This window comes from Entelurus aequoreus, linkage group LG22 (genome assembly GCF_033978785.1).
Source record: "Entelurus aequoreus isolate RoL-2023_Sb linkage group LG22, RoL_Eaeq_v1.1, whole genome shotgun sequence".
NCBI lineage: Eukaryota > Metazoa > Chordata > Actinopteri > Syngnathiformes > Syngnathidae > Entelurus > Entelurus aequoreus.
The window spans coordinates 5373563-5401416 of record NC_084752.1 but is presented as its reverse complement, the minus strand read 5'-3'; the positions used below and the strand labels follow the sequence as shown (position 1 = coordinate 5401416).

Genomic DNA, 27854 nt, shown 5'->3' with positions numbered 1-27854 from the left:
CGGGCAGGCGTTATGGCGCCCTATTGTGTTCAGCAGTTCTTGAACGCACTGTAAAAAACAACCCTGTATAGAACGATCACTGTGTTCTGAGAGAGCACACCTTGTAGTTTCAATGTGCACCATTGAATATCTTAGTCCTTCAAACAGTAATGTGTTTAGGTAAGTTTAGATTGGGGTGTGTCGTTTCTTAATATGGGAAGATGTTAATGTCTCTTGTTTTCATGTTAGCATTTAAGCTAGCGAGCTGGCGCCAGTTAGTCCATGAGCTTATCAAAGTGCGGTTACCGTATTTCCTTGAATAGCCGCAGGGGCGCTAATTAATTTAAAACCTCTTCTCACTCCTGCGGTTACCAAAACCATGCGGAATGAGCAAGCATGCTCTAATTATTTTAAAACCTCTTCTCACTCCGGCGCATACCTTATCATTAAAAACACATTTAATAAAAAAAACGTTATTATGATCTTACCTTTACTTGTAGATGGGTCCATGTGCAGCTGCTTCTGATCAAAGGCAGTCTTTCTCATCTTTCTTCAATTTTAAAAGTCTCTGGAGATATTCCTTTAATTATTACCTCCTGCTTCGATTGAAAGTCCAGTTTATAAAACGGTTTTATTTTAGATATGTAATCCTCCATGTTAAAAGTGCAAGCAAACAATTGCTGCATGCTTGCTGCTTGTTGTCTTCTTCTGCAGTACCTGTCTCCTGCAGTACTGGTAGTCGCAAGAAGGACCACTAGCGCCCTCTACCACCTGGAGGCGGGAGTCATTTAATGACTCATATTTGACCCGGCGGAAGTGCCAAGCATGCGCTAATTATTTTGCGAAACGAGTTTGACCCGGCTGTAATTCTAGGCAGGCGAATACTATATTCCCGGCGCCAATTCAAGGAAATACGGTATCAATCACGGTTTTTTGATAGTATTACTGTTTTGAATAAATACTGTACTGCGGTATATAGGGGTGTAACGGTACACAAAAATTTCGGTTCGGTACGTACCTCGGTTTAGAGGTCACGGTTCGGTTCATTTTCGGTACAGTAAGAAAACAACAAAATATACATTTTTGGGTTATTTATTTACCAAATTTGTAAACAATGGTTTTATCCTTTTAACATTGGGAACACTATAATAATTCTGCCCACGTTAATCAACATTAAACTGCCTCAAGTTGTTGCTCAGATTAAATACAATGACAAAACTTTTCTTCTACACATAAAAAGTGCAACATTAAACAGTTTCAAGTCAACTCATCATGCTTAATTTATTACAGCATTTGGGAAGCCTGTAGTTGATTTTTATTATGTAAATGTTATATTTGTATCAACATGTGATAGCAGGGACCCTGCCATTCAAAACTAGGCTGCTGCATTACTAATGATTAATGTAACTATTGCTGAAAAAATGGTACAATAGCAATAGGAGAGACTATTCATCCCTGAACACCATGGAGTTCATGTAGGCTTAATGATGCACTTACATTATTATATCAACTATCAGAGACAGAAACTCTTCATTTAACATAATGTCCTTTTTTGCTGCTTCAACACAGCTCAATCAACACAGAAAAAGGTAAAGTGAAATAACAGACAGACAGGGCTTTGCTGTCCGTAACACACACACACACACACACACACACACACACACACACACACACACACACACACACACACACACACACACACACACACACACCGCAAAATGAGCTAACGTTACGCTAAAAGCGAATTAGCCTTCACCTCAAGCCAGGACTGCGAGCGAGCTGAGCTGCCTTTTATATTTCTAGAAGGTCAACGGGCTCATAGTGATGTTACTAGTAGTTGACTGGGAGGTGTTTATTATCATTTGGGGAGAGTCCGCTGCCTGATGCTTACCTGCTAAACGCTAAGCACTGACTACATGCGCTCTGAATACGCACTGCTGATTGGCTGTTATCGCTCTGTTTGTAACCAATCAGATGGTTGTGTGGGCGGGACAATGCTGGGTGCTGTGTAGAGGACTGACAGAGACAGAGGCAGAAGGAAGCAGAGGCGGCTACTTAATATGTTAGTGTGGAAACTCGTTCGGTACACCTCCGAACAGAAACCCCCGTACCGAAACGGTTCAATACAAATACACGTACCGTTACACCCCTAGCGGTATACCATTTATCGTTACATCCCAACTTTGGCTACAATAAGAATGACGTTGACCAAAACCTAGAATAGTAGTTGAGTGACATCCTTGTGTAATGACCACAATCGAGGTACAAGATCCGATAATCGTGATTTCGTTTTTATAGCCCTAGTTCTTTAACTCTGTCCTGCCGAAAGCAATTGTTGCTGTCCAACTGCGATTTTAATCGTCAACCTGGCGCTTGCATCTGCATATATTTAGTTATACCATCATGGACTGCCATGTCTCGGAGTGAAAAGTGCACACAGTTATGGAAACATACCACTTTCTGTGTAAAAAGTGAGTAAGATCTTCTGTTACGGCTCTAACGCGGCTGTCTTCGGGTAGAGTAAGTGGTAGCTCTCTGACCCTGCTTTCCAATTGAGAGTGCAGATGGGGAAAAGAGAATTGCAATTGAGTTTGTACAGGAAGCAAAGGAAGGAGGAAGGAGGAAGTCCATAAAAGCTAGCTGGAGAAACTGGGTGGGGAAATGATCATATAATTAAGTACAGAGTCTCGATGATCATTCAAAATGATTTGAATTTAGTTTTCGGCTTGTCGTCAACCTGTCACACAAGGATAATGTAAACGTTTTTATTAGGTGTCCCTACATAAGGACCAAATGTCAAAAAAATCGATAATTTCCCTCACTTGTTTGTTCCACTTTTGAGAGAAGCTGCGCTTGCAGTTTTTTGGCTTTTCATGGGGTCATCAGGGGAAAAATCTCATGGACATGATACCACCTCTGAGCCATTCCAAGCACGGTGAGGCCACCCCTCTTCGTGGAGGACTGCTCTGTAAACGACGGGATTCGCTGCACTTCTTCAAATAAAACATGGCGCTCTGCCAGCTCCTCCAGTACAGGCCAAAAGTTTGGACACACCTTCTCATTCAACGCGTTTTACCAGATAAAATTCCTTTCAAGATTTGGTTAAAACACGGTTTCTACAATTATCAGTAAATCTAATTTACCGTATTTTTCGGACTACAAGTCGCAGTTTTTTTCCTAGTTTGGCCGGGGGTGCGACTTATGTGTGAATTTATTAACACATTACCGTAAAATATCAAATAATATTATTTAGCTCATTCACGTAAGAGACTAGACGTATAAGATTTCATGGGATTTAGCGAGTAGGAGTGACAGATTGTTTGGTAAACGTATAGCATGTTCTATACGTTATAGTTATTTGAATGACTCTTACCATAATATGTTACGTTAACATACAAGTTGGTTATTTATGCCTCATATAACGTACACTTATTCAGCCTGTTGTTCACTATTCTTTAGACATTTTAAATTGCCTTTCAAATGTCTATTCTTGGTGTTGGATTTTATCAAATAAATTTCTCCAAAAAATGTGACTTATACTCCAGTGCGACTTATATGTTTTTTTCCTTCTTTATTATGCATTTTCGGCCGGTGCGACTTATACTCCGGAGCGACTTATACTCCGAAAAATACGGTACTGCTTTTTACAGCCATTTTTAATGCCACTTAAAGAAAATGTAATGCCCATGTCCGACCCAATACGGTTATTATACAGTACAGGCCAAAAGTTTGGACACATCTCCTCATTCATTGCGTGTTCTTTATTTTCATGACTATTTACATTGTAGATTGTCACATCAAAACTATGAATGAACACATGTGGCGTTATGTACTTAACCAAAAAAAAAAGGTGAAATAACTGCAAACATGTTTTATATTCTAGTTTCTTTAAAATAGCCACCCTTTGCACACTCTTGGCATTCTCTCGATGATCTTCATGCACACCTGTGAAGTGCAAACCATTTCAGGTGACTACCTCTTGAAGTAGATGGTGAAATCCCTAAGTTCCTTGCAATAACTTGTTGAGAAATGTTGTTCTTAAACTGTTGGACAATTTGCTCACAAAGTGGTGACCCTCGCCCCATCCTTCGTTTGTGAATGACTGAGCATTTCATGGAAGCTGCTTTTATACCCAATCATGGCACCCACCTGTTCCCAATTAGCCTGTTCACCTGTCGGAAGTTCCAAATAAGTGTTTGATAAGAATTTCTCAACTTTCTCAGTCTTTTTTGCCTCCTGTTTCAGCTTTTTTGAAACACTTTGCAGGCATCAAATTCCATATGAGCTAATATTTGCAAAAAATAACAAAGTTTTCCAGTTCGAACGTTAAGTATCTTGTCTTTGCAGTCTATGCATCCATCCATTTTCTACCGCTTGTCCCTTTCAGGGTCACGGGGGGTGCTGGAGCCTATCTCAGTTGCATTCGGGCGGAAGGCGGGGTACTATTCATTCGAATATAAGTTGAAAAGGATTTGCAAATCATTGTATTCTTGTTTTATTTACCATTTACACAACGTGCCAACTTCACTGCTTTTGTACTTGATTTTTGGAGACCCACTCGTGTGGACAAAGACAGCTCATTACCATTACCGTTACAGACAAACATAATGGCGTGTTTCCTTACTTAAAGCACTTTTAAACAGTCTAAATTCCAGCAACATGGCTCGATTTTGGACAATTCCAGTACTTCCAATACCGTATATTTCGGACTATAAGTCGCAGCTTTTTTCATAGTTTGGCCGGGGGTGCGACTTATACTCAGGAGCGACTTATGTGTGAAATTATTAACACATTACCGTAAAATATCAAATAATATTATTTATCTCATTCACGTAAGAGACTAGACGTATAAGATTTCATGGGATTTAGCGATTAGGAGTAACAGATTGTTTGGTAAACGTATAGCATGTTCTATATGTTATAGTTATTTGAATGACTCTTACCATAATATGTTACGTTAACATACCAGGCACCTTCTCAGTTGGTTATTTATGCCTCATATAACGTACACTTATTCAGCCTGTTGTTCACTATTCTTTATTTATTTTAAATTGCCTTTCAAATGTCTATTCTTGGTGTTGGCTTTTATCAAATAAATTACCCCCAAAAATGCGACTTATACATGTTTTTTTCCTTCTTTATTATGCATTTTCGGCCGGTGCGACTTATACTACGGAGCGACTTATACTCCGAAAAATACGGTACATTATACCTCTGGCACTCATTTAATTTGTATAAAATAGTAAAATGGCACTGTTAAATGCTATTTTCTCAGTAGAATAAATCCTAAATGTTGACTGTACAACCGGTTACATTATTTAGATACTGAACACTATCCAGGATGTCGGTCCTCAAGGGTGCACATCTTCCATGGAAGTCCCCTCTCGCTCCCAGTGGGCGGAGGTAGGGTGGGCAGTGACGTGGGGGCGCCTGCAGCCGAAGGCCATTGCACTTTTGCTCGCCTGTTAACTCCCCTCCGGCACTCCAGGGATATAAAAATAGCCATCCGGCAAGAATCCCAGTCATGTCTCGCAAACAAAGGCAGATTTATACAAGTTGCCACACCAACTATAGAAGAGCTTTTGTGCCTGACCACCCTTGCCTTTTCTCCCTGCGGTGGATCTTCTCACTGCGAACGCCAAAGTGTGACGCTTTCGCCACTCCTTTCTTCGAGCGCTCTTTGTTCGCAGCAGACCTAGTGACCTGATAGCTGGGCTTTATGGAGATACTGCAAACTTGTTTACTACATTTAGGTCAGATTTGCTGAGTCATGGAATCATTCTGCAGGGCTTTAAGTGCAAATGTTGTAGTATTGATTAGCTCACATGTGTGGAATAATATAGTATAATTACAGACCATCACGACTGTGCACGGGGAGTGTTGTTATTCATGCTACTTAATCACTCATGATATTTAATCCCCCAAAAATGCATTGGCTCTGATAACAAAGGTGTATGTTTATGCTGCTGTTGCTGCAAGGCATGGTGTCAGATATGGCTGCACGCAAGTTGCAACTAATCAAATCTTGCAGCAGTCATGTTCTTATAAAATGTCATGTGTCAAATGTCAGATTCCTGATCATGATTTAACTTTTACCCAGCTTTTTTATTATGATTATCGAACACTGGTATTGTGAACAGCGTTGCCCATTGAAATTCATTGAAACACATTTCTGTACTTGGAAAAAATCCCAAACAAAAAAAAAATCCCATTCAAATGCATTGGATTTGGATGAGGTTTTTTTCTAAGTACAGAAACGAAAGAGGGTAAAAGGAGGTGCTTTTTACCTTCTCTCGTTTCTGTACTTCCCCCAAAAAAACACAAATTTAACATCTAACTAGAGCTGGGCGATATGGCCTTTTATTAATACCGTAATTTCCGGACTATAAGCCGCTACTTTTCCCCCTCGTTCTGGTCCCTGCGGCTTATACAAGGGTGCGGCTTATTTACGGCCTGTTCTTCTCCGGCACCGACGAAGAGGATTTCGGTGGTTTTAGTACGCAGGAGGAAGACGATGACACAATGATTAAAGACTGACTTTTCATATACCGGTAGGCTGGTTATTTTGATAACGTACAGGCGAGCACTTTGTATTACTTTGCACCGTTGTATTATTTGTACTCTGCACGAATGCTGTTCGCCATGTCAAAGATGTGAAAGTTTGATTGAATGATTGAAAGATTTATAGTTAATAAATGGGACGCTTTGCGTTCCCAAACAGTCATCTCTGTCCCGACAATCCCCTCCGTGGTAGCAGGAACCCCTATATACTACGCTAATTACACATCAAAACCCTGCGGCTTATAGTCGGGTGCGGCTTATATATGGAGCAATCTGTATTTTCCCCTAAATTTAGCTGGTGCGGCTTATAGTCAGGTGCGGCTTATAGTCCGGAAATTACGGTATCTCGATATTTTTAGGCCATGTCACTGCATATAATCACAGCAGTATGATGATTCTATGTGTCTACATTAAAACATTCTTATTCATACTGCATTAATATATGCTCATTTTAAACTTTCATGCAGAGAGGGAAATCACAATTAAGTCAATTTAGCAAAAGTGTATTTATTAAACACTTATTAAGCAGTGGCGCAAACATTCAAGACAGAAAGTGCAAGATTGTCAGAGACATTTTTAAACAAGCTTTGAGTGCACTTTTGTGCATGATGTCACTAAGATGACATATCAAAACAAAATTAAATGAAAGTGCACTTTTTGTACAGAACGCCACTACAATAGTTTAAAACAAATAAAGTGCACTTTTGTGCATGATGTCACACAAGATATTTCAATAACAGTCAAATAAAAATCAGCTGCATAATAGGAAATCAAATAATGTATGTCCTTCGCTATGTGGTAGGTTCCTGCGGACGTTATCTCCTTCTGTTGTTGACTATTTTTTTCATACGGTGTTGATGTGGAAATTGTTGCTTGGGCATTTTGTTGGCTGTGTATATATATATATATATCACGATATTTTGCCTTCGCCTTGAATGAATACTTGATGCATATAATCACAGCAGTATGATGATTCTATGTGTCTACATTAAAACATTCTTCTTCATACTCCATTAATATATGCTCATTTTAAACTTTCATGCAGAGAGGGAAATCACAACTAAGTCAATTTAGCAAAAGTGTATTTATTAAACAGTTATTAAGCAGTGGCACAAACATTCACGTCATTTCCAAGACAGAAAGTGCAAGATTGTCAGAGACATTTTAAAACAAGCTATGAGTGCACTTTTGTGCATGATGTCACTAAGATGACATATCAAAACAACACTAAATTAAAGTGCACTTTTGTACAGAACGCCACTACAGTATTTCAAAACAAGTAAAGTGCACTTTTGTGCATGATGTCACACGAGATATTTCAATAACTGCCAAATAAAAATGAGCTGCATAATAGGAAATCAAATAGTGTATGTACTTTGCTATGTGGTAGGTTCCTGCGGACGTTATCTCCTTCTGTTGTTGACTATTTTTTTCATACGGTGTTGATGTGGAAATGGAAGACGCCACGGTCAGAGCATTTTGTTGTGTGGCACCGGCCGGAGATGTTGACATGCGGAGTTTCAAGCACTCTTCATTCTCGAGCGGGTGTCTTTTCAAGTGATGCTACAAATTAGCAGTAATGCTACTTTTTGCAGCAACGCTTTTGCCGCATACTTGACATATTGTCTGTTCAACATCTTCCCGCTTGAAGGCAAACCACCGCCAGACGATGGACCCCGTGCTGTTTTTCTTGGAATTAATTATTCTTCCTTCATTTGTTACACAATTCGCACCTTCTCTCTCTCCCTCGTATTACCACCCGCACCGCTAGCATCACAGCTAACGTTACCCATGCCGCTACCTGTCTGCTCGGCGAGGGCGTATGACGTTGCACGCACGACAATGTGACGTATGTAAGAAGGTGCGCTTGTTTTATGTCTCTGTGCGAAGGAGAGACAAGAAAGAGTGAGAAAAGCCCGCAGTGTAATGCCCGCAGCTATAAGCAACTGCGTGAGAACGTATACTCGAATATCACCCTATAGTCATTTTCTATATCGCACAGAGACAAACCCGCGATATATCGAGTGTATTCGATATATCGCCCAGCCCTACATCCAACATGTTTTTTGTTTTTTTTAATGAACTTTTCGATAAGAAATATCATGTGAGAAACTATACAATGAAATGTACTACAACCAAATACAGAGGTTTTATGAAGTAATGTAATAATATTGTACAGCAGTTACCTTGGAGAGCCGACTTCTACGGTATCCAAGTTGGTTCTGCATCAAACACACCATCAGCAGCTTCTCCTCTCTCTCATGTGTTATATGATTTCATTGTCCTTCACACTCACTTTCTTCCTTCCAGTGGTCGGATAACAAAGTTGTGTTGATCTCTAACTATAAGCTATTGCTAGTGAGTATGGTTGGATGTTTTGTTTGAATCTTTTGAACTTTTCAACTTTATCACTGGAGCATTCGCTATGCCAACTAGTGGGGAGGCTCCTATCCGGAATTCTCCTCGCAACCTAAAGTATAACCCTTAGCCGAGAGACTGCTCATATATGAGTAAATCTCGTAAACTGGTGTATCGTATTCTGCAGTACCACTGTATCATAATAAAGATCATTATGAATAAAAATTTGACTTTTTATAACTTTAAATGGGGATGGCGTGGCGCGGTTGGGAGTGTGGCCGTGCCAGCAACCTGAGGGTTCCTGGTTCGATCCCCAGCTTCTACCAACCTGGTCACGTCCGTTGTGTCCTTGAGCAAGACACTTCACCCTTGCTCCTGATGGGTCGTGGTTAGCGCCTTGCATGGCAGCTCAGTGTGTGAATGTGTGTGTGAATGTGGAAATAGTGTCAAAGCGCTTTGAGTAATGTATTTTCCGCACTATAAGGCGCACCTTCAATGAATGGCCTATTTTAAAACTTTGTTCATATATAAGGCGCACCGCATTATAAGGCGCATAGAATAGACGCTACAGTAGAGGCTGGGGTTACGATATGCATCCCGTAGTTGCGAAACCTGTTGTGGCTCAATATTGGTCCATATATATAAGGCGCACCGGATTATAAGGCGCACCTTCAATGAATGGCCTATTTTAAAACTTTGTTCATATATAAGGCGCACCGCATTATAAGGCGCATAGAATAGACGCTAGAGTAGTGGCTCGGGTTACGTTATGCATTCCGTAGTTGCGAGACCTGTTGTGTCTCAATATTGGTCCATATATATAAGCCGCACCGGATTATAAGGCGCACCTTCAATGAATGGCCTATTTTAAAACTTTGTTCATATATAAGGCGCACCGCATTATAAGGCGCATAGAATAGACGCTAGAGTAGAGGCTCGGGTTACGTTATGCATCCCGTAGTTGCGAGACCTGTTGTGGCTCAATATTGGTCCATATATAAGGCGCACCAGATTATAAGGCGCACTGTCAGCTTTTGAGAAAATTGGAGGTTTTTAGGTGCGCCTTATAGTGCGGAAAATACGGTACCTTGAAGGTAGAAAAGCGCTATAGAAGTATAATCCATTTACCATAAATAACTATAATACATTGTTATTGTTATTATTTATTGTATATATTTAAATGCTATTTTAAAGTAACTGTAAATTGGTTTGATGCACTTTTCGGTATGATTCCCCCAAATAATATTTAAAAATACAGTTAAACGGATAAAAACAGAATGAAAATATAGCAATCAATCACAATTGGGAAAAAAAGAGACTTAATACAAAAATGTTTTTTCTCAATTTTCTCTTAAAATGGGAAAAAAAGTGAGCATCATTATGAAGGATTTTGCATAGAATGTAACATTTTTGTGTACCAGTTAAAAGTAGTTGTACAATATACCGTAATTTCCGGACTATAAGCCGCTACTTTTTCCCCTCGTTCTGGTCCCTGCGGCTTATACAAGGGTGCGGCTTATTTACGGCCTGTTCTTCTCCGACACCGACGAAGAGGATTTCGGTGGTTTTAGTACGCAGGAGGAAGACGATGACACAATGATTAAAGACTGACTTTTCATATACCGGTAGGCTGGTTATTTTGATAACGTACAGGCGAGCACTTTGTATTACTTTGCACCGTTGTATTATTTGTACTCTGCACGAATGCTGTTCGCCATGTCAAAGATGTGAAATTTTGATTGAATGATTGAAAGATTTATTGTTAATAAATGGGACGCTTTGCGTTCCCAAACAGTCATCTCTGTCCCGACAATCCCCTCCGTGGTAGCAGGAACCCCTATATACTACGCTAATTACACATCAAAACCCTGCGGCTTATAGTCGGGTGCGGCTTATATATGGAGCAGTCTGTATTTTCCCCTAAATTTAGCTGGTGCGGCTTATAGTCAGGTGCGGCTTATAGTCCGGAAATTACGGTATGTAAAAATAAAAAAAATAAAAAAAAGCACAATTACAATGTCATTTACTCCATACCCAAGAAGTTGAAATGTGTATGAATAATGCTTCATAAAAATGTTTTCTTTTGCAATGACTAGGGGTGTAACGGTACGTGTATTTGTATTGAACCGTTTCGGTACGGGGGGTTCGGTTCGGAGGTGTACCGAACGAGTTTCCACACGGACATATTAAGTAGCGTAACGCACGTTGTGTAAACAATGCACACCGAGGCACAACACATGGCATGCTAGCAGCTAACGGGCTAGGATAGACTGACCATACGTCCTCTTTTCACCGGACATGTCCTCTTTTGCGGAGCTGTCAGGGCGGAGTTTCTTAAATGCCTCAAATGTCCGGCATTTTGAGTTAGGGTTGCGTGTATTTTCAATGTACGTTCAGGGTTAAGAAGGGGTTAAAAACAAAACAAATTGTGCGCACAGCAGAATTGGTGAGGGAGGGGCAGAGACAGAGAGAGAGAGAGTTATGATAAACGCGCATGCGTCGCCAGGCTCTGCTTTTTATCCATACATTTGTCAGATTAAATTTTGTATTATCTATAGCAGGGGTGTCAAAAGTGTGCCCCGGAGGCCATTTGCGGCCCACAGCTAATGTTTTAAAGGCCCACGGCACATTCTAAAAATACTATTAAAATAAACAAAAACATAACAAAAGTGAAATAAAAAAGCTTAAAGGTTAAATGTAATTTCGAAAAAGTTACAATGTTGACTAATAAAACAAAGCTGTTTTTTTTTCTTTCAAACTGTCATTGCTCAAAACATAATATTGAATCAAAATCAATGTTACTATGAATTATTGACCTATCCAAGGTTTTGATGACTTCACATCAAATATTCCCGTAAGAAAAATATTTTTGGTGGAAGATTTTGCAAATTTGGTAAATAAATAACCCAAAAATGTATATTTTGTTGTTTTCTTACTGTACCGAAAATGAACCGAACCGTGACCTCTAAACCGAGGTACGTACCGAACCGAAATTTTTGTGTACCGTTACACCCCTACCAATGACACTACAATCAATTGTCCAATACTAACACCCCGGGTGCTCTTATGCTTAATTTCCCGTTTGGAACGGAAGATAATGTAAAAAAAACATCCATCCATTTTCTACCGCTTGTCCCCTGGGACAGACAACATTCACACACTCGGGCCAATTTAGTGTTGCCAATCCCCAGGTGAACAAAAGTTTTCAAATCTTATCAGCTCATGTGGCTTTGATTCTTGCACGTGACTGCATGGAGCCTGTCCGAGAACTGAACAACCATCAACTTGCAGATTTCCTCGCCGGCTTTAGCAATCTGAGTAACCAAATTTGTCTGGAAGTCCACCCCCTACAACTAATGTGACTCCACTTCTTTGGCATCTCCTACTAACCCCTGCTCTCCGCTGACAACCCTTCAATGCCCCCTCTGTTCGTCCCCCCCTTCGGGCACTCGGAACTGAGTAGACCAATGGATGGAGTCTTCTTGTCTGTTATCCTATCAGAAGACACTAGTCAGGGTTAGACTGGAGACGGGGGTCGCTGGGGACAGTGCCACGAGGGGCGGTTCTCCAATCACAAGTTCAGCATCATTGAATGCTGCCTCTTTCTAAACGCTGGAGATATTTAGTGAGAGCTGATACATATGAGCGTTGACTGAACCGGGGTTTTAGCCCTGATCAGTTGCGGCAAGAATGGAGTACACGGAAGACAACACAGGATCAGAGGACTTTAGGATACTTGGTAGGAGGTATGTAACGTAAAAAGTCAGGCCAGTTTTAGGATCTCTCAAAAGTGAGTCCACCCCTCGCATTTCAGCGTTGTATTTCCCATACTGGAGAAATGAAACTAGTGTATACTTAAGAATAGTCAATGTGCAGCTTGTGTGTTACTAACCACTGAATATGAGTCCTCACGCTGCCATTTTTGTCTAAACAGCTGACAACTAAGGCTGGGCGATAAAATTGTGTTATTTCATATATCATGATAGACATGTAATCAACAAAAAATGTGTTCGTAAACTGTAAGTTGCAAAATAAGGTTGGCTTGCTCTCAAGCAACGCAGGGAGTGACCACTGATCAGTTGAAGTGACACGCTAACAGTAACAGTATCAACCATCAAGTTTTGGTTGTGCCCTTTTGTTACCTTGAAGCGGTTGATTCTTTGCATAGAGTGAGAGGAGAAACTAAACATGAGTGCTGCAGAGAGTGAAGAAATTGTCGATAAAACAAGAAAAGTCAGCTCGACAATATGGCAGTTTCCTTGGATTTTTACAAAAACGGACCATAGTCAGACCAAAGATCACACCACCTTAGCGGTGCTCACCTAGAGCAAACTGCTGAGCCGTAACTTCTCAGGTTTCTCTATGTTTACATTGTTTACACTTTGCGCGATTGTGTTACAATTTCTTAAGCATTTCTTACATATTCTTTATTTTGCACCTTCATTGTAAGAGGTTATTGTTCAGTGTTCAATGTGGTTTTAGAATTCTGTTTACATTCATTGTTGGAGTGTTTTCCATGGTTGTCAGTGTTTCCCATAAACTGCCAAGATACCTGTGGCGGTGGGGGCGTGGCTATGGGCGTGGTCACCATGACATCATCAAGTAATTTGCATAATTTACTACAATGATATGATTTTCTCTAAAAAGGCTCAAAAAATGTATACTTACTAATTAATAATAACAGTTTTGTTTTAAACGTCCATCCATCCATCCATTTTACAATATAATTACAACACTTTGTGTACATATTTATATACAGATTTGAACAATAAGTTATTCACTGAAATACATTTGTTAATTGTGGTTCTTACAAAAAATATATCTTATAAAATATAAAACCTAAAATGTCTCTTAGAGCTCTGCCCCTTTAATTAGTGCATACTAAATAATTTAACTTTAGCCTACTACTACAACCATATTATTTACCAGCAACATAAAGTGAAACAGAGGCAGAGGTGTCCTGCCACAGTCACTAACAAATAAACAGAAAACAGTAGTGGTCAAATACAAATAAGGCAACAAGAGAAGTATCCTACACTTCTCTTTTGTAAAGTAAATCTGAACAGCCTATATGGGCATCTACATCAACTCTATGATTTGCCTGAGAAGCTGGACAGGACAAAAAAATAAAAATTTTTTTTTAAAATGTTTTAACATTCTTTTATTTGTGGCGGACGTAATTCTTTCGTGGCGGGCCGCCACAAATAAATGAATGTGTGGGAAACACTGGTTGTGTTGACATGTCCTTTCCTATCTGCCTTGATAGTTGAGGGGATTATAATAAGAGGAAGGCTACATTTTAAATACCGATGTTTACAATTAGAGATGTCCGATAATGGCTTTTTTGCCGATATCCGATATTCCGATATTGTCCAACTCTTAATTACCGATTCCGATATCAACCGATACCGATATATACAGTCGTGGAATTAACACATTATTATGCCTAATTTTGTTGTGATGCCCCGCTGGATGCATTAAAAAATGTAACAAGATTTTCCAAAAAAAAACAAACTGTAGTTATGGAAAAAAATGCCAACATGGCACTGCCATATTTATTATTGAAGTCACAAAGTGCATTATTTTTTTTAACATGCCTCAAAACAGCAACTTGGAATTTGGGATGATTAGGTTGAGGTGGGCGGGGTTGGGGTTGAGGGCGTGGGGGGTGTATATTGTAGTGTCCCGGAAGAGTTAGTGCTGCAATGGGTTCTGGGTATTTGTTCTGTTGTGTTTATCTTGTGTTACAGTGCGTATGTTCTCCCGAAATGTGTTTGTCATTCTTGTTTGTGGTGCATATTTGTAACAGTGTTAAAGTTGTTTATACAGGCACCCTCAGTGTGACCTGTATGGCTATGGATCAAGTATGCGTTGCATTCACGCGTGTGTGCGTACAGAAGCCGCACATATCTTGTGACTCGGCCGGCACGTTGTTAGAATGGATGAAAAGCGGACGTGACGACAGCTTGTAGAGGACGTTAAAGGCAGTGCCTTTAAGGCACGCCCCCAAGACTGTGGTCCGGGGGGACTACGAGATATAGTGACTGATGACCACTCTGTATTTGATTTGACACCCCTGATGTAGAACATCCGGCGGGCCGGATTGAAAATCATTATGGGCCGCATGTGGCCCGCGGGCCGTATTTTGCCCAGGTCTGATCTAGCTCCATGGTTACATTTGACCTTTTAACGTATTTGAAAATATGTGTAAGTAATATATACTAGCGATGCTTCTCTGGTAAAAGTTCATTTTCAATGTTATTTGTATTCATAAGAGTAAAGAATATAAGTCATCATAAACATTTTTGTTGATTGCAAATATTTTCCCGAAAATAGGCAACAGGGCTAGAAAGCATGTTTTATTTCATCACTCTATTAATCAAACAAATTAATCAATAGATTACTCGATTACGAAAATGATCCATAGCTGCAGTCCTAATTTGCATTTTCTCTTACGCCTACTCAATGACTATTATAAAATAATAACAATGTGTTATGTTATTAATAGTAAAGTATACAGTATATTTTTTTGATTATCAAAACATTTGATATAAATTAATAGTAATGCACTTTTATAGACAATAGACAAGTCACACTGCAAAAACTGAAATCTAAATAAGATTAAATATCTCAAATAAGGGTGATATTTGCTTATTTTCTGTCTGATAAGATAATTCTTCTCACTAAGCAGATTTTATGTTAGTGTTTTACTTGTTTTAAGTGTTTTGGTCCTAAATGATGTCAGTAAGATATTACAGCTTGTTGCTGAGATTTGATGAGCTATATTGAGTAAAACATGCTTGAAACTAGAATATCAACTGTTGCAAAGCTGTGTCATCAACACTCACAAGTAGAGATGTCCAATAATATCGGTCTGCCGATATTATCGGCCGATAAATGCGTTATAATGTAATATCGGAAATGATCGGTATCGTTTTTTTTATTATCGGTATCGTTTTTTTTGTTTTTTAAAAAAAAAAAATTATTTTTATTAAATCCACATAAGAAACACAAGATACACTTACAATTAGTGCACCAACCCAAAAAACCTCCCTCCCCCATTTACACTCATTCACACTCATTCACACAAAAGGGTTGTTTCTTTCTGTTATTAATATTCTGGTTCCTACATTATTTATCAATATATATCAATACAGTCTGCAACGGATACAGTCCGTAAGCACACATAATTGTGCGTGCTGCTGGTCCACTAATAATACTAACCTTTAACAGTTAATTTTACAAATTTTCATTAATTACTAGTTTCTCTGTAACTGTTTTTATATTGTTTTACTTTCTTTTTTATTCAAGAAAATGTTTTTAATTTATTTATCTTATTGTATTTGATTCATTTTTAAAAAAAAGTACCTTATCTTCACCATACCTGGTTGTCCAAATTAGGCATAATAATGTGTTAATTCCACGACTGTATATATGGGTTGATATCGGTATCGGTTGATATCGATATCGGTAATTAAAGAGTTGGACAATATCGGCATATCGGATATCGGCAAAAAGCCATTATCGGACATCCCTACTCACAAGTATAAAACTACTTTTTTAAAGTAATAATTTCTTACTTCAAACATGAAAAAAAAAATCATGATGCCGAGCGCATATCATTATGTCAAGATAATGGCACTAGCATTCACTTAATTTAAGAATATTTTTTAACATATTGAGCAAAAAGGTCTCTTTTTTTTTCTACCAACAAAAGTGTATTATTAGTGAAAATATACTTATTTTAAGGTATTTTTTGGTTCATTGGGGTTAGCTAATTTTACTTGTTTTGGAAAATCTTGACAAGCCACATTTTCTTGTTCTATTGGCAGATCATTTTGTTTAGTTCAAATAAAATACCCCTCATTTTTGTAATTTTTTTCCTTGTTTTTGAACACTGACTTTTTGCAGTGCATGTGTTTAATTTTCTCGTAAATGGGAAAAAACAACAACAATGCTTGCATCCTCTTGAAATAAATAGACACATGTACAGCAGGCTGGATGGTCCTCCATTGTTGCTAACCGTACCGCAAAACCCTCTGCTTTGTTGTGGCTTGCCCTCGTGTCACGCTGCTATGATGTCATCACGCGAGCTGCCACAATTGTCACCCGTCCCGCCACATGTACAAAAGCCCCCTTCGCAGTGCGGTCAGACCGTACCACGCTTGGTACTTGAATTTCACAATGCTTTAATGCACATAAATGTCATAGCGCTCATGTACACACTGCTTTAGGAAGAAAAGTATTACTTAGTATTTGGGCGCTTGTTCAAGGCTGCGTGGAAGGATGGAATCTGTGTTAGAAATGAATGTGTTGGGAAAAAAACCTGTGAAAACCCCCAGATGGAGGAGAGATGGGAGATTCTCCTCCTCCTGCAAGCTCGCCATGCTGACACTTCTGCATCTTTTTATTTAATGTTGACATTTGCAGTGTGATTGACAGATGGTGGCAGCCAGGGTTGTACTGTAGGTCAGTGTTTTTCACCTAGTGTGCCGCGAGATACAGTCTGGTGTGCCGTGGGAGATGATGTCTTTTCACCTAATTGGGTTAAAAATATTTTATATTATAATCCGCATATAATGTGCCGTTTAGTGTCGGTTCTGTCTAGAGCGCGGCAGAGTAACCGTTTAATACTCTTCCATATCAGTAGGTGGCAGCAGGTAGCTAAGTGCTTTGTAGATGTCGGGAACATGGTTTGTCGTGATCACAATATGCAGACGACAGCGGGAGGCAGTGTGCGGGTAAAAAGGTATCTAATGCTTAAAGCAAAAATAAACAAACTGCGAGTGCCGCTAAGAAAAGGCATTGAAGTTTTAGGGAAGGCTACGCAGAACGAAACTAAAACTGAACTGGCTGTAAAGTAAACAAAAACAGAATGCTGGACGACAGCAAAGACTTACTGCGTGTGGGAGCAGCAGACGGCGTCCACAAAGTACATCCGTACATGACATGACAATCAACAACAAAATAGGAAACATTACGCACAGGAAAACAGCAAAAAACTCAAAATAAGTCACGGCGTGATGTGACAGGTGGTTACGGTACACCTGCTTTGAGACAAGAGCTATAGTGATGCATGCTTGGTTATGGTTTGAATTTGTATCCAACAATTGCCAGGACGACTTTTTACTGTCAATATCGGCTGCTGAGTTAAAATTTTTTTATGTTTTCCGCTAGTGGCGTGCCTCGGGATTTTTCCAATGAAAAAAATGTGCCTTAGCTCAAAAAAGGTTGAAAAACACTGGTGTAGGTTGTGGTCAGAATTTTAATACCGATGAACACACGTCAATCAATTAAGGGCAAGTAGTTGCACCCCCCGCGACCCCAAAAGGGACAAGTGGTAGAAAATGGATGGTTGGATAGTTGCTAAGTACATAGGGAATTATTATTATTATTATTTATTTTTTTTTGTCAAAAAAAAAATACAATCATGTGTGCTTACTATCCCTGCTGACTGTATTGATATATATTGATATATAATGTAGGACCCAGAAATATTAATAACAGAAAGAAACAACCCTTTTGTGTGAATGAGTGTGAATGGGGGAGGGAGGTTTTTTGGGTTGGTGCACTAATTGTAAGTGTATCTTGTGTTTTTTATGTTGATTTAATAATTGTTTTTAATTTTATTTTTTTAATTTAATTGTTTTTTTTATTCTTGTGCGATCCACGGGCCGGGACCACTGCTTTAAGACACGGCTTGCTAGTTGGCGGCTAAAGTCCATCTGCAGTCTGCAGTGTTTTAGCTACCGTATTTTTCGGACTATAAATCGCAGTTTTTTTCATAGTTTGGCCGGGGGTGCGACTTATACTCAGGAGCGACTTATGTGTGAAATTATTAACACATTAGCGTAAAATATCAAATAATATTATTTAGCTCATTCACGTAAGAGACTAGACCAGACCTGGGCAAATTAAGGCACAGCATAAAACGTTTGGTGGACAAAATGAGACAAAGAAGGAGTGGCATAAAACAAATCTTTTTGTGGCAGCGACGGAGAAAGTTGTACACGTAAACCAACTATGGTGAGTTCAAGGACCGCCAAAATTTGTAGGACAAAACGGCGTTGACCAAATACTGTCATCAGTGAAGCATTAACACAAACTTATTAGGCTTTCTAACTATTAGAAAGGTTTGTGTTAGGTTTGTCCTCCTACAGAAACATTGTTAAAACAACAAATGTATTTTCCACACATTTTTTCCATTTTTGAAAAAGCTCTAGGGAGCCACCAGGGCGGTGTTAAAGAGCCGCATGCGGGTTGCTGACCCCTGTCCTAGCTAAATGGGGACAAGCGGTAGAAAATGAATGGATGGGTGGATACTAGCACAGGCAACACAGCCTTTTGTCGAATGTTCACCCTCTTATGTGCAACGGTTTAGGAGTAGAAGAGCTAGCTTACGCAAACGAATGTTCTCGTGTGTTCACGCTGTTTCCTCCAGGGCTTTATTTATTATTCCCAAAGCTACAACAACAAAGCTGTTGTTATTCCTACACTGATTCCTTATTTGTCGGCTTCTAGTTGTTTGTCCCATCGCTTCTGAAACACTTCTGTACCTCTTTTGGAAGATCAATTTTAATGCAAATGAAATGATCTTTTCTGCACATAAGCCATCAATGAGAAGGCGATTCATTCAAATCACTACTCATGCTATGCATGATTCCTAAAAAAACATTCATTTTATAATCAAGCTTCACAACTGCTATTATCCAAGTGCCCTTAAAAAGCATCCTCGCTCTATAAATCAAAGCCATTTCAACTGCTGTCATTCTCAATGGACTTTGCTCTCACTCTGACCACAATCAGAATTGAGATCTGCAGTTATGCCTTTTGTCCTGGTTATTCCAGACCACATCAAATTAGTCTAGACTTTCTGCTTTCCTGCTTCTTCTCTCTCCACTCTCTTTCCCTGGTTCTTTTTCTCGCTCGGGCACCAACTGAAAATAAAGTCAGTCAGTCAGGAACGGAGCAGTCATTGTTAGAACGCTCGCATAACCTTTGGTCTCCCTTCTTTTCAGGCATGGAAGAAACGGTGGTTCATGCTTCGCAGTGGCCGTTTGACAGGCGACCCGGACGTGTTGGAGTACTACAAGAATGACCACGCCAAGAAGCCCATTCGTGTGATTGACCTCAACTTGTGTGAGCAGGTACAGTTGCTCTTCCAACCTAGACTGTCATCCATTTTCACTTGTTTTTCTTTTTTTTGTGCATTCTAAGTCGTAAAATACTGCACGTACGAGGTGGCTAACAATGCAGCTAAGGGAAGTACTCTATTGCGCCTATTTACATCTCTTGACCTAAATATTAACCAAGTATTAGCGATATTGACATTATAAGTGCCAACGCAGACAAACTATTTTTAGTGGAGCCGTTTTGACGGAGAGCTAATTAGCTTGTGCTGCCGTATTAACATATTGAACCGGTGAGCTGCTGCCTCGCCTCGGAGTTGGTAAAAGTTAATTCTGGATTATAAATCAATCAATTAATGTTTATTTATATGGCTCTAAATCGCAAGTGTCTCAAAGGGCTGCACAAGCCACAACGACATCCTCGGTTCAGGACCCTCATCAGGGCAAGGAAAAACTCAACCCAGAAGGATGACAATGAGGAACCTTGGAGAGGACCGCAGATGTGGGTGACCCCCCCCCCCCCCCCCCCCCCTCTAGGGCGACCAGTGCAATGGACGTCAAGTGGATCGAGCATAATATTGTGAAAGTCCAGTCCATAGTGGATCTAACATAATAGTGAGAGTCCAGTCCATAGTGGATCTAACATAATAGTGTGAGAGTCCAGTCCATAGTGGATCTAACATAATAGTGTGAGATTCCAGTCCATAGTGGATCTAACATAATAGTGTGAGAGTCCAGTCCATAGTGGATCGAGCATAATATTGTGAAAGTCCAGTCCATAGTGGATCTAACATAATAGTGAGATTCCAGTCCATAGTGGATCTAACATAATAGTGTGAGAGTCCAGTCCATAGTGGATCTAACATAATAGTGTGAAAGTCCAGTCCATAGTGGATCTAACATAATAGTGAGATTCCAGTCCATAGTGGATCTAACATAATAGTGTGAGAGTCCAGTCCATAGTGGATCTAACATAATAGTGTGAGAGTCCAGTCCATAGTGGATCTAACATAATAGTGAGATTCCAGTCCATAGTGGATCTAACATAATAGTGTGAGAGTCCAGTCCATAGTGGATCGAGCATAATATTGTGAAAGTCCAGTCCATAGTGGATCTAACATAATAGTGAGATTCCAGTCCATAGTGGATCTAACATAATAGTGTGAGAGTCCAGTCCATAGTGGATCTAACATAATAGTGAGATTCCAGTCCATAGTGGATCTAACATAATAGTGTGAGAGTCCAGTCCATAGTGGATCTAACATAATAGTGAGATTCCAGTCCATAGTGGATCTAACATAATATTGTGAGAGTCCAGTCCATAGTGGATCTAACATAATAGTGAGATTCCAGTCCATAGTGGATCTAACATAATAATGTGAGAGTCCAGTCCATAGTGGATCTAACATAATAGTGACAGTCCAGTCCATAGTGGATCTAACATAATAGTGTGAGAGTCCAGTCCATAGTGGATCTAACATAATAGTGTGAGAGTCCAGTCCATAGTGGATCTAACATAATAGTGAGATTCCAGTCCATAGTGGATCTAACATAATAGTGTGAGAGTCCAGTCCTTAGTGGATCTAACATAATAGTGAGAGTCCAGTCCATAGTGGGGCCAGCAGGGGACCATCCCGAGCGGAGACTGGTCAGCAGCGCAGAGATGTCCCCAACCGATGCACTGGCGAGAGCGGTCCACCCCGGGTCCCGACTCTGGACAGCCAGCACTTCATCCGTGGCCACCGAACCGGTGCCTCCCCCCCCTCCACAAGGGAGAGGGGGGCAGAGCAGAAAAGAAAAGAAACGGCAGATCAACTGGTCTAAAAAGGGTGTCTATTTAAAGGCTAGAGTATACAAATGAGTTTTAAGATGGGACTTCATTGATTGATTGATTGAAATGCTTCTACTGAGGTAGCATCTCTAACTGTTACCGGGAGGGCATTCCAGAGTACTGGAGCCCCAATAGAAAACGCTCTATAGCCCGCAGACTTTTTTTGGGCTCTGGGAATCACTAATAAGCCGGAAGTGTCAGAAGAGTATAACATACAATGGAATTTGGAAGAAAAAGTGTAAAAATAAGAATTAGCATGTCACTAAACATGAAGTACACGTTTGTTACTTATGGACTAAGTACATCATATCAAAAGATGATTCTTAGTTTTTTATTCTAATTAGGGTCCAATAAGCCCAAATAGCAAAGAGAAATAAAAAAAAGCATGTAAACAAACAGCCTGGGCCTTAAGAGGTTAATGATGGCTTTTGTTTAGCTTTTCTGTATTTAAATCCCATTTCCTTTAGACACTTTCTTACAGTTGGTTCACAGACGGTGACTCCAGTTCCTGCCCATTTGTTCTCCATTTGTTTTGTTGTGCATTTTTCTGTTTTCAAAACATATTGCTTGAAGTTTTCTGATGTTTTCCATGGTCTACCAATATGCTTGCCTTTCATAACCTTCCCAAGTTGTACTCGGCCCAGATTTTACACACTGACTGTGACTTTTTCAACATTGCGTAACGATTCACCTTGAAGAACTTTGATGACCCTCATTTGTTTCAATTGCCATCTCTCTTTTTGGAGCCATGATTCATGTCAATCCACCTGGTGCAACAGCTCTCCAAGGTGTGAACGCTCCTTTTTAACGGTGGACTAAAGAACTGATGTAATCGGATGCAGGGGTTGACTTTGGAAAGGAACATTTACAGGGTCTTGCTACTGACAGTTTTGTCATGTTTGTGTTTTCCTGTGTTTGGCATTTTAATTCCTGGCCAGTGCTTTTATTGCTAGTTTCTACTTCCTGTGTTTTTGAACCACTTCCTGTCTGGTGCTCTTGTTTTGTCAGTGTTTCCTGTTTGTCACTGTCTTTTGAAGCACCTTTTACTTTCTGTCCCATGTCCTGCCAGCACACCTGATTCTCATTAATGAGTTCTATGTAGTTCCACCTGGGTTCCTCCTTCTGTGCTGGATCATTCTACTTGTTAGTCTGCTTCCTGTGCACCTCCCTGTTGCCAATAAATATACTTTTACCTGCACGCCGTCTGCTATTTACGCATCCTTTGGGGTCACACTACAAGCAATGCTCACCTAACCGTGACAGTTATTCCATCATTTTCTCTCAGAATTGAGCGATTCCATATGTTTTTCCGCTAAAAGTGAAACTATTTTGTGGGTATGAAAGAAGCGATCCTTAAACATAGCGTCTTTTTTTAAAATCCCACTCCTTTGCCTCCAACAGGTGGATGCCGGGTTGACGTTCAACAAGAAAGACTTGGAGCACAGCTTCATCTTCGACATCAAGACCATCGACCGTGTCTTCTACCTGGTGGCTGACACGGAGGAGGAGATGAATAAGTGGGTACGCTGCATCTGCGACATCTGTGGCTTCAACCCCACCGATGAAGGTAAGATGCGCTTTATGTACCAAGTAGGGATGTAACTATAAATAATAAATGGGTTATGATAAATGGGTTATACTTGTATAGCGCTTTTCTACCTTCAAGGTACTCAAAGCGCTTTGACACTATTTCCACATTCACCCATTCACACACACATTCACACACTGATGGCGGGAGCTGCCATGCAAGGCGCTAACCAGCAGCCATCAGGAGCAAGGGTGAAGTGTCTTGCCCAAGGACACAACGGACGTGACTAGGATGGTAGAAGGTGGGGATTGAACCCCAGTAACCAGCAACCCTCCGATTGCTGGCCCGGCCACTCTACCAACTTCGCCACGCCGTCCCGGTATTAAACGGTTTTAATGACAACTGCAGAAAAACTCCCGGCAGTTGGTATTACGTTGTAAATATAAATGATCGAAAATTTGTGATTTGTAACCATACTTTGATGAACTCACAGACTGACGGACGCTAGCTTGAATGCCAACATGAAAACAAGAGACGTTAACATCTTTCCCCATTAAGAAACAACATACCCCTAATAGGTCTGGGCAAAATGGCCAGATTCACGATAACGTGGGCGCACCAGATTAAAAGGCGCACTGCCGATGAGCGGGTCTATTCAGGTCTATTTTCATACAAAAGGCGCACCGGATTATAAGGCGCACTAAAGGGGTCGTATATATATATTTTTTTCTAAATGTGAAATAATTTCTTGTGGTCTATATCAGTGGTCCCCAACCACCGGGCCGCGGCCCGGTACCGGTCCGTAGACCGATTGGTACCGGGCCGCGGCCGCACAAGAAATTAAAAAAAAAAAAAATTTTTTTTTTTTTTTTTTATTAAATCAAGATAAAAAAAACACAATATATACATTATATATCAATATAAATCAATACAGTCTGCAGGGATACAGTCCGTAAGCACACATGATTGTATTTCTTCATGACAAAAAAAAAAAGAATAAATAACTTTTTTTTTTACAAGTGTATGTAAACTTTTGACCACGACTGTATATATGGTAACGTTACTGTAGTGTAAACTAAATTTATTCATGTGGTATATACATTCTACATTGCTCGCAAAAGCGTCTGCGTGCTGTCTTTATCCACCGTGTTGAAGTTTGCAGGAAGAGTGCATATTTTCCAATAAGTTGTTTATATTCAGAGAAGGCAAGAACATCTTTCGTGGATGCGGCCGGCTTGATTTCCGATCTCGTAACTGAAACGCTCACAATTTGACTTGTGACGTCATTCCCAGATCCGACTTACAACTTCCTCTCTTTTTTGAAGGGTTCTGTGGTGGCACTTCCTCTGTTGTCGACAGTTCTGAGCCTAATGATCCAGGTGGCGCTGATTCATTTGTTGTTCCTTCCTTCTCATCTGCCGCTGGCTTTGGCGTACCTTTTAAGTCGCTCTGCACTTTCAGCTACTTATGCAAGCACGCAGTTTGATTTAAAGTGTCTCTATTAATCCTCGATCTTTTCAAAGCTGTCAACTGATAATGCTGCGCCAAGGCCGTACCCCACTGGGATGAAAACAAAAAAAGATCCTTACAACGCTATTGACGCAGCAGAATTATTGGAAGCGGTTGTTAAAACTGCCGCGTGTGTGTGTGGGAAAGCGTGCAGTAAAAGCACAGATTGCCGTCCTCGCAGTTCTTATTACAAAAGAATGTCCTTGGCTCTCCCTTTAGCACTCACTCGCACTTCTGATTGTGAGAGTCGACTCCCACTCCTCTGCGTGTGTGTGTTGCTGAAAGTGCTGCGTGCTGACATCGGAGGTGGGAACATTAAGAGTAGGAGGTGTAGATGATCAACAGGTATTTTCCTCTTTCCTTAAGAGGGGGAAGATGTGGGGTTTGGGCAAGAAAGCGGTAAACATGTGGAAGGGCAGCAGTAACGTTTTATATGTGAAAAGTGCTTCATGGTTTGCAAGTAGGGGTGTAACGGTACGTGTATTTGTATTGAACCGTTTCGGTACGGGGGGGTTCGGTTCTGTTCGGAGGTGTATCGAACAAGTTACCATACGAACATATAAAGTAGCCGCCTAAGCTAAAGTCTTAAGCTGCCTGTCTCTGTCAGTCCTCTACACAGCACCCAGCATTGTCCCACCCACACAACCATCTGATTGGTTACAAACAGAGCGGTAACAGCCAATCAGCAGTGCGTATTCAGAGCGCATGTAGTCAGTGCTTAGCGTTTAGCAGGTGAGCATCAGGCAGCGGACTCTCCCCAAATGATAATAAACACCTCAAGGTCAACTACTAGTAACATCACTATGAGCCCGTTGACCTTCTAGAAATATAAAAGGCAGCTCAGCTCGCTCGCAGTCCTGGCTTGAGGGGAAGGCTAATTCGCTTTTAGCGTAACGTTAGCTCATTTTGCTGTGCGTGTGTTACGGACATCAAAGCCCTGTCTGTTATTTCGCTTTACCTTTTTCTGTGTTGATTGAGCTGTGTTGAAGCAGCAAAAAAGGACATTATGTGAAATGAAGAGTTTCTGTCTCTGATAGTTGATATAATAATGTAAGTGCATCATTAAGCCTACATGAACTCCATGGTGTTCAGGGATGAATAGTATCTCCTATTGCTATTGTACTATTTTTTCAGCTATAGTTACATTAATCATTAGTAATGCAGCAGCCTAGTTTTGAATGGCAGGGTCCCTGCTATCACATGTTGATACAAATATAACATTTACATAATAAAAATCAACTACAGGCTTCCCAAATGCTGTAATAAATTAAGCATGATGAGTTGACTTGAAACTGTTTAATGTTGCACTTTTTATATGTAGAAGAAAAGTTTTGTCAATTTATTTAATCTGAGCAACAACTTGAGGCAGTTTAATGTTGATTAACGTGGGCAGAATTATTATAGTGTTCCCAATGTTAAAAGGATAAAGCCATTGTTTACAAATTTGGTAAATAAATAACCCAAAAATGTATATTTTGTTGTTTTCTTACTGTACCGAAAATGAACCGAACCGTGACCTCTAAACCGAGGTACGTACCGAACCAAAATTTTTGTGTACCGTTACACCCCTATTTGCAACTGCATCAAATGTTGAAGTGCAATACAAATAATCTATAATTATATCTGAAGGGATGTTTAGCATTGGTAGACATAAGCCACTGTGCATGTATATTTGACGCTGCATTCAAGAACACTGGGATATACCACACTTGCATCTTACCAAAAAAAGCAGTGCAGTCGAATGTAAACAACATGGATGCCAACTGTGATAAGCGAGTATTTTGTTTTGATTGTCAATAGACAATCTTTTTTGGGAGCCTCGATGAAGGTTATGGTGGTTATGGTGTCAGTTTATTTCAGGAACATGCATACAAATACAATGTAATACATCGCATGGTTCCAGTTTCTCATTACAGCATGTCCGAAAAGGAGTAGGAGGACGCAGAGCTTATTTAATCTTACTCCTTTTCATATTATAGCAGTTTTTATCACGTGTTTGTACTCAATTTGTATCAACAGTGAATACATTAATAACTAAATAAATGAATACGCAATGAGTGAGTAAATAATTATGGTAACACTTTAGTATGGGGAACACATATTCACCATCAATTAGTTGCTTATTAACATGCAAATTAGTAACATATTGACTCTTAATTAGTCATTAAGTACTTATTAATGCCTTATTCAGCATGGCCTTATTATACAACCAGTAAGCCATTAACTAAGAGTCTTCCCTCAATAACCTGAGAATTATTGCTTTCTAGTAACCCTAACCCTTATATGTTCCCCTAGTGTCCAAATAACTCTAAATTAAGTCTTTGTTACTTTAATAAGCAACTCATTAATGGTCAATATGTACCCCATACTAAAGTGTTATCATAATTATTAAAAACAAAGTTCTCATAGATAAATAGTTCACATTATTAGATGAATACGATTAGCCAATTGTTTGATAAGGTTCAAGGTGTTTGTCAGGATTCTTCTTGGCGAAAACCTGGCGTTTGAACAGTTTCTTAAACTGAATAATATACATCGTTTGGCTTCTTTGAGTAAATCAAAGGAAAAAATATATGACAAAAATACAATAGAATGTACTACAAACTACATTAGTTCTATGAAGTAATGTATTTATTTATATATGCACCTTATTGCTTTTTTTATCCTGCACTACCATGAGCTATTGTATCGAAATTTCGTTCTTATCTGTGCTGTAAAGTTCAAATTTGAATGACAATAAAAAGGAAGTCTAAGTCTAATGTTCAGAGTGGACTTCTACGGTATCTTCCTCCAGCTGCTTTTCTATCAAGCACACCGTCAGTAGCTTTTCCATATTTTCATGTATAAATGTCCGCGGTTAGCTGCACGGTCATGTTTTGATGATTTATTCTTTTAATTCAATGAATATCATTGTCCTTCACACTCCCTTTCCAAGTACCCATGCTTGGAAAACCAAGTT

General features: G+C 39.8%; 1 protein-coding gene across 6 annotated transcripts in view; it reads left to right on the top strand.

The window, feature by feature from the left end:
• gab1 (GRB2-associated binding protein 1) overlaps window positions 1–27854 on the top strand; it is a 133608-nt gene that overhangs the window by 66076 nt on the left and 39678 nt on the right. For all 6 annotated transcript variants that reach the window (XR_009823750.1, XM_062032304.1, XM_062032303.1 and 3 more), the window contains exons 3-4: window positions 19917–20045; window positions 23260–23425. Coding sequence is in view for 5 of the 6 variants with exons in the window: in XM_062032304.1 (XP_061888288.1) it covers window positions 19917–20045; window positions 23260–23425 (295 nt within the window). In the remaining variant the exon portion in view is untranslated. The remainder of the gene's footprint in view (window positions 1–19916; window positions 20046–23259; window positions 23426–27854) is intronic.